This window comes from Chiloscyllium plagiosum, chromosome 21 (assembly GCF_004010195.1).
Source record: "Chiloscyllium plagiosum isolate BGI_BamShark_2017 chromosome 21, ASM401019v2, whole genome shotgun sequence".
In the NCBI taxonomy this organism is placed as follows: Eukaryota; Metazoa; Chordata; class Chondrichthyes; order Orectolobiformes; family Hemiscylliidae; genus Chiloscyllium; species Chiloscyllium plagiosum.
Window position 1 is genome coordinate 33561296 of NC_057730.1, and position 8626 is coordinate 33569921.

Sequence of the window (8626 nt, forward strand, 5' to 3'; positions counted from 1 at the left end):
TTAGACTTATTTATTTGCACTTATCTCAGTTATAGTTTCAGCTTGGTGTGAACCTTGAAGGTCAGAAACAGATTTTAAACATGTTATGAGCCCAGACAACTGATACTTACCTAAGACAGTGAGTAGATCTTTAATTATCTCAGCCTTAATGAAGATACGGCCCCTTCGTTCAGTGTGATCCATTCCACACATGCTGGGTACATTTGATACACATCGCTTATGCACGTTCATCATACAGGCTGGAAAACAAAACTTACATCAGAGATCAAAGAATCCCCACAGTGTGGAAGCAGGCCATTTGGCCAATCAGGTCCATACCAACTATCCGAACAACATCCCACCCAGATCCAGACCCCTACTCTATCCCTGTAACCTTGCATTACCCATGGCCAATTCACCTAGCCTGCACATCCCCGGAACACTTTGGGCAATTTAGCATGGCCAATCCAACCATCCTGCACATCTTTGGACTGGACGCCTTCAATTTTTTACTTTCGTCCTTTTGTCATCCATCAGTCTTTGTCCAGTCCTCTCCAGGCATTGCTGAGCCGTGATGGTGTCAACTGCTCCCTGGGATCTCAAAGAGTTGACCATGCCTGATTAGTCAATAAACTCCCAAACTCCTGCCTTCCCCCACTGAATCATGGATGGTCATTACCCATCTCTCACCCTGAACAGTGAAAATCCCCTCCAGCCCAGAGATGCTCAGAGTACCTCATCATCCTGAACTCATTCGACTGAAGTGAGGTAACTCAATGCAAACCTCAAAGAATCCTGGTGTCTTCTGATCAGGCCCCAAACCCAGAATGCTGCAATAGCCTTTAAAATCCAGAATATTAATCTCCTCTAAACATGAAACCAACCCTCAGGACATGTTAAGCCACATGTTAAACCTAACCACAGAAAGATTACTGCATTAACACTGAAGATTTAAACTCCCAAATGACTCATAAACTACTAGCCCTCATACTAGGAAGTATTAACCCCTACAACCTCAGAAACTTCTAGCTGCTGCTTCAGCAACCTTGACAACATGAATTCAAATCTCTCCATGAAGAATTTGAGTATAATTTAAACTGAATTTGGAAGTCTGTCCTTTAGTGAAGGAGTTTGTCATTCGCACCCAGTTTGGCCTACTTGACGTCAGTACCCACCAGATTGAGGACGATTCCAAATTGTTTCTGTAAGTGACTGACAGGTCACTCTGTTATATCAAACTGCCAGAAAATGGTTCAAGGAAATGGCTGAACTCCACCAGAAATGCTGACCTTGCCCGTGATGTTCACATTCCTTTTTGGAAGTCTCTACATGTTCCGAATTCCATCTGTGACACATGCATCAAAAACGGAGAAGGCAGAAGGTTTCCACCTGAATTTAGACACTTACAGTCACATTTCATGCCCTGGTGAATGAGGCCGTAGAGCAGGGAGCCACAGTGGTCACAGAATGTTGGGCTGGAATAGGTGTGAACCCGAAAGCCATGTTTGTTCCGGGGATCCTGAAAGAGAGAAAATCCAGCAATGTGGTTTGAAGTCAGCAACAAGCAAGATGAGCCTTAGTGGGTAAGGGATGGAGAGAATTGTAGGGAAGAGCAGAGGTATATTGTTGACTCTAAACTCATGGTGAACATGATCTGAAACTAACCATTACATAGAAAACATCAAAGGCACAAGGCAACAGAACCATGGACAGTTGCTCTGATGGCTAGCTGGGCAGGACCAGAAGTTCTATGGGGTTTCAGGGAGAGCCGAGCAGGGAATGGTGAGTACAAAAGACACAGGGTTCACCTCAGTAGTCACTCGGCAGAGTTTTGAGTGTGGAGAGAAAGGTTGCCTTGATAAAGACACTGACAGAGCATAATGAAAATCTTATGCCTCTTTATACCAATGGGATCGATGGGAGCATGGTGGTAATGTCACTGGACCAGTGATCCTGTAACACTCTGGGTAACATGAGTTCAAATCCCACAATGACAGCTGGTGGAATTGGATTTGGTTAATAAATGTAAAATCCGAGGCTAGTTCTAGTCATGGTAGCCGTAGCCTTTGCATGGTAACTATAATTGACTGTTGTAAAAAAAATCCATCTGGTTCAGTCAGATCCTTTAGGGGAGGAAATATGTTGAGCTCATGTGTTGGAGCTCCAGTAAGTTACTGTGTGTGTTTTGTAGGCGGTACACACTTCTGTCACTGTGTGTCACTGGTGAAGAGAGTCAATGTTAAGGTTCAGTAAAGACTACAGGAGCACATGCCAGGAGCAGTACCATGCATTCCTCAGAATTAAAGACAAGCATCAATCTGGGGAAGCTAATCTGGGGACTACCTTTGTACCAAACAGTGAAAGAAGCACATAATAAATGGAGCACAGTGATCCCACAATCAACGGACTGAATCTAAACTCTGCAGTCCTGCCACACACACGGAGTGGGAATGGGACAAACTTGCACCAAAAGTAATTAATTCTGGACAGGTTTGATATCTTTGAAATTAAATTGGATCAATAACTGACTAGAAAAAGGAGTCAGAATTTGGCGATGTTAACTGAATAAATAGCTGGGGGGATTGTAACCCTCAGAAACAGGTGAAAGTAAGGCTCAGGCAGGATGTAAATAAAATTAAACTCTTCAGCCTGCCTTGAAGCCACAGACTTCTGTTTTAGTGGAGACAATGAAACCAGCTGAACCAGTGTCAACCTAGGCATTGGAAACATTGACAGCAAACACATCCCTGCAAAATCCTTCTTACTAACATCTGGGGGCTTGTGTTAAAATTGGAAAAGGTGTCTCACAGATTAGCCAAATAACAGGCTCACGGAATCATACCTGACAGATAGATCCGAAACACTACTGTCACATTCCCTGGGAATGCTCTGTCACCCTGGCAGGATAAGCTTCAACAGCTAATGTGGCCCAGAAGTATGTCATTGGATAGGAGTTCCCATTGGGGTCTGAAACAATAACTGCAAATCTTATCAAAGCTCATGTCACATGATCTAACATAGACAAGGGAAGCTCTGCTAATTACCACCAAGCCCCTTCGAGGAAGCATTGAGGGTGGCAAAGGGCACAGAATGTCCCCTGGGTGAGAGACATCAATCTCTCAGGGGTGGCCCAGTAAACACTGTGGAGGCAAAGTCCCACCTTCATGTTGAGGACAGCTTCTGTCAGGTTGTGTGGCGCTACCACAGCACTTTATGGAACTGACTAGGAACAAATCTACTAACTCACAACTGGGCGTTGAAGAGGCACTGTGAACTATCAGCTGAAGTAGAATTGTATTCATCAATAACCTGTAACCTTGTGACCTGGCATATCAATAAAGTTACTCTTCATTTTTCTAAATTCCAATACGTATTGGCCCAACTTGCTCAAACCTTCTCATAAGACAAGCCCGTGGAATTACTCAGAAGTTTCTCTAAACTGCTTTCAATGCAAGTGTGTGTGTGTCTCTCTCTCTCTCTCTCTCCCCTTAAAGTAAGGTGACCAAAACCGAACACAGCACTCTGGGTATGATCTCACCAATGTCCTATACTTTAATATCCAGCCTTTCCTTGCAAAATAGCTTAATTATTTGTACCTGCATGCTGACTTCTTGTGATCTGTGTAGAAGAATACCCATATCCCTCCATACTTCAGCATTCTAGAGTCTCTCTCTCCAATCAATTAATAATCTTGTTTTATTTTTTCTGCCAAATTGGACAACCTTATTGTTTCCCAAATTATGCTCCATCTGTGAAATTTCTGCCCACTCAACTTCTGTAGATTCTTTTGGAGATTTAAAACCCTCCTCTCAACTTGTTTTCCTACCTACCTTCATAGGTAGGTCAGCAAATTTCACCACCATACAGTTAGTCCTTTCATCAAAGTTATTAATATCATGCTTGTTTTACTTCTCTGAAAGAGCTATCTAATTTGTCTTCCCCTACTGTGCTGCATGTTGTTTTAATTATGTATCCAATTCACTTCTGCACATTATTGTTAAATCTGCTGCCATCACACAGGCTATGTATTATATCAAATTCTGATCTTGCCTTTGGCTGTTTTGCCAATTACTTATCCCCTGGTGTCCTCTTGTTATTCAGGGGATACAAGTTTTCCCTTTGTAATCGACAGTCAAAACCCTACATTATTTTGAACATCTCTATTAAGTGTGAGTTTTTTAACCCTTGCTTTTGAAGTTAGGAAATGCACACTTGCTGATGACCAAATAGCAGAGAATAAAATGTGAGACAGCCATTCAATAGTATACTTAGTGAAACCTTACAGTTAACAAGGGAGGGTAAAATCTATCATTGGGAAACCTGCAACATACAGGAACTATCTTTTATGAACCTTCCTTCTGTGACTCCCTTTCAAGTGTAACAGCAGGGTTTTGGAGAAAGCAGGATCAGAAATGAAGAATATTTTTTCCAAACTGGTCTTTAAATTGTTGCGAGCTTGTTTGAGGACTTGTGTATGGATGTAATACACATATAGACCAGTAGAGGGAGCGCTGAGTCACTAGATGTAAAAAGAATAAAAGCAAAATACCACAGGCATTGGAAATGTTATGAACAAAAAGTGCTGGAAAATTCAGCAGAGCTGGCAGCTGACATGAAGAGAAGTCGCGCTCACATCTCAGGATCTGAAATGAGATGTCTGTTTCTCTCCTGGGATGGGCTGCCAGGTTTCCTGGTGGAAAGCCCCACATTTTGGCCATCGTGGGGTGTGATCCATGGTCATTTACCTGGTACCCTCTTCACATGAGTGGCTACAGCATAGGGCTGAGCACCTCCTTGCTCCTTGCACTTTGAAGCTCCCGGGGGCCACCGGTGTAAGAGTTTACAGAGTGTGTGGCACAGCCAATCTGCTCTTCTTAACGGGAAGCTGCACAGAAATACAAAGAACACTGGAACAGAGAGAGGCTTCCACACAGATGGATATGGTACTGGAAGACATAGAGGAAGGACATGGCTCCACAGGGACAAGAAGAAACTCAAGAGCAGGCCCCAGTAAAGGAAACCCAGGAAGGTCACTTCCAGGTGTCTGGACCCAGGAACCTGAGAGCTATTCTGTGAGGAGTCGAATGAGCACCATTAGCTGCTCCAGATGCATCCTCACATGACATCTCCTACCCACCAATAACATCTGCCTCACTACCCCTTCACTCAAACAGCTGCACTCCCTGGCATTCAGAACTTATGCCCAGTTACTTCACTCCATCCCGGCATATCTTACCAACGCTGCCAGTCTCACAGGCAAAGGGATTTCACAACAGAAGGGAGCAAACCAGATCAAACCAACGGGCAACAGGGACACCTACATTTGCGGGCTAGTAGGATACCATTCTCTGCGTCATGGAGATGGCTGTGTCAGGTCCACGCCATCAAACACTGAAGATGATGGCACCTCACTGATGGATTTCTCTTCTCAATGTCCTCATTTCTGTGTGGCAAGCCAGATGCAGATGGCATGAACATTGAGCTTTTGCCCACACAAACCCCACCCTTCTGTCTTCCTGCTTTCAGATACTGAAGAACATACTGCCACCTGCTCGTGCACAATAACTTCAGGAGGTGGAAACAGAGTAATGTCACTGCATTGTAACAACTGAGAAACTGGCAATGCTCAAGAGGCCTCTATCAACCTCGGATCAGTAACTACAGAGCTATCTGGGAGACTACCAAGCCTGGAGCAAAGAATGGTCCATTTGCCAGCTCAGTGGAGGGCATGGTGGGAGATCCTGCTGAAAAAGACACAGATCAGGACTCCAATTGGTCAAAATACATGAAAGAGCAGTTGGACATGCACACTGAGATGCTATCAGTATTGGCTGACCCTGACGGACAGCCTCTTGTCAGGAAACACAGAGGAGTCTGACTCCAACTTAATACACAGGGCCTGCCCTCAATTGCCTTCCTGACTGCGTGCTGCACCCCTGCTCTCTGTCAGTGACTCACAAACAAAGACACTGCTGTGCCTTTGGCCATTAGCACTTCCCAACCTTGTATAATTTAAGAAATACTCTTGTCCATTGAAGTGGATAACTGCACAATTTTCCAATTGTACTCTTCTTTATTCTTGACCATTCACTGCAAGTGGCTTTGTAGCCTCCCTACACACACACACACACACACACACACCACTTCCTATTGTGTGCAGTTTTGGTCGCCATACTATAGGAAGGATGTGGAGGCACTGGAACGGGTGCAGAGGAGGTTTACCAGGATGTTGCCTGGTATGGTAGAAAGATCGTATGAGGAAAGGCTGAGGCACTTGGGGTTGTTTTCATTGGAGAAAAGAAGGTTTAGGGGTGACTTGATAGAGGTGTATAAGATGATTAGGGGTTTAGATAGGGTTGACAGTGAGAATCTTTTTCCACATATGGAGTCAGCTATTACAAGGGGGCATAGCTTTAAATTAAGGGGAGGTAGGTATAGGACAGATGTCAGGGGTAGGTTCTTTACTCAGCGAGTCGTGAGTTCGTGGAATGCCCTGCCAGTAGCAGTGGTGGACTCTCCCTCATTATGGGCATTTAAGCGGGCATTGGATAGGCATATGGAGGATAGTGGGCTAGTGTAGGTTAGGTGGGCTTGGATCGGCGCAACATCGAGGGCAGAAGGGCCTGTACTGCGCTGTATTCTTCTATGTTCTATGTTCTATGTTCTATGTATCAGCATCGCGCCCAAAGCCCACATGCTCTAATCTTTGTTTACTTATCTCTTGTGTGGGATCTTATTGAAAATCTTCGGAAATACAAATACACCATGTCCTCTGCTTCTCTTTCATCAATACTACAAATAGCATCTTTAAAAATACTCTAACAGGTTTTTTAAAGATGATCTTACATTTCATAAATCTGTGTTGGTTCTGACCAGTCATACTATTTTCTAAGCGTTCAGTTATTGCATCTTTGGCAATAGATTCTAACATTTACCCTACTATTGACATCATAGTAACAGGTCTGCAGTCCTTCCTTTTCTCTCCCTCTCCCTTCTTTAAGTTGCGGCACTTGCTATTTTCAGAAACCTTGCTGGTCTATATCGAATTTTGAAAGATAATCACTAATCCATCCACTACTTCAGTCGCTACAGCCTACAATACACTGGGGTGCAGCTCATTTCGCCCAGAGGTTTTATTAACTTACAATCAAATTAATTTTTCAAATGTTGCCACTTTATTAATATAAATTTTCTTGATTTCCTTTTTACTTTCATTTCTGCACTTTTTTTACTCTACTAAGTTTTCTAGAGCTTTTGGTCTGTAACATATGGAGCTTCAATTCTCTTCCTGGTTCTTAGTGAAACCAAATTGGTTCTCTATTGCCTCCGTGAGTGCCCCCTGCTGGCCTGACATTTCCCTTCAGCCCTCCATTCCCAGGTCATTTTCACCAAATCACATCACAACCAGGTTTAAACAAGTGCAGACAATACAAAGCAGGTTGTGGCAAATAAAGAGACAGCACCAAGAGGGAAGGTCTGGAAGACAGGGTCAGTTTAAAGGACAACACAATACATCACGAATACAAGGGGGTGGGAAAAGGGCAAGTTAACAAAAATAAAATGATAGCACCAGCCCACTGTGAGTTTTCAGCATTTTCTACTTTTGGAATTCCAATAAGGTTCAATCCAGGTTGGGTAACCTTCACTGGAAACTTCTCAGGACCACTTGTGAGGGACCAGAATTCAGATAATTGTAGATTCTGGATGAAGGATATTCGGCACTGACCCAGGGGTTCACGCACCAGATCGCAGAGAAGGCAGGTACCAAAAGATCCAAAACGCTGCACAGAAATCTCAGACAGGGAGATGTTACCGAGCGTGTTCTCATTTTTTTGTCTAAACTTCAGCACGAACGAGGGAGTCCAGCTCGGAAAACTCAACTAACCCTACCCCCATAACTGAGAGTAACTCTCCCACCCGCATTCCTCCTGACAGTGACTGGTTCCTCACGTTGGGGGATGTACACTAGGGTTCTGCTTGAAGGGGAACCACTAGAAGACCACAGACCAGACAACTGATATTGTCCAAAGGAAATAGACACATTGTACCTATAGAGCTGCGAGGGATGTTAACAGACATCTATTTAAGTCACCAAAGATTTGAGTCAAGTTTAAGGAATGCAAGAGATGTGTTCAACTGGCCAAAGATGAGCTGCAGAATGAAGGGCCTGCAGCAAAAGCAGTGTTTGTAATGAATGCCAAGCAAAGCCAGTGAGGGAGCTGCTGATGACACACGGTATCCCAGGCACAGCTTGATGAAGCTGGGAGTAAATCTCTTCACACTTACAGGGCCTGATTATCTTGTCACTGGAGACTGCTATTCTGGTTGCTGGGAGGAGGATCAGCTCACTCTGTGACTGCCGCTGAGATTGCTGAATGACTGAAAGCAGGAGTCAGCTGTTACAGCTTTCCTGACATTTTGACGAGCAACAATAGCATTCAGTTCCTGAGTGAAGCACTTAGTCACTTTATAAAGGATTGGGAAATTCCATACCACACATTATCTCAAAACTATTCCCCGTCAAGTGGAAAGGTTGAGGCAGCTGTGAAAATTGCCAAAGGAATCAAAGAAATTGAGCACATCTGACATTGATGTATACAAGCTGAAAAATGTGTTGCTGGAAAAGCGCAGCAGGTCAGGCAGCATC

General features: G+C 43.9%; 1 protein-coding gene across 2 annotated transcripts in view; it reads right to left on the minus strand.

The window, feature by feature from the left end:
- Positions 1 to 8626, minus strand: part of prkcba (protein kinase C, beta a) — a 282970-nt gene that overhangs the window by 71230 nt on the left and 203114 nt on the right. For both annotated transcript variants that reach the window (XM_043711728.1, XM_043711727.1), the window contains exons 4-5: positions 1387 to 1498; positions 111 to 239 (exon numbers count right to left, since the gene is read on the minus strand). In XM_043711728.1, coding sequence (XP_043567663.1) covers positions 111 to 239; positions 1387 to 1498 — 241 coding nt within the window. The remainder of the gene's footprint in view (positions 1 to 110; positions 240 to 1386; positions 1499 to 8626) is intronic.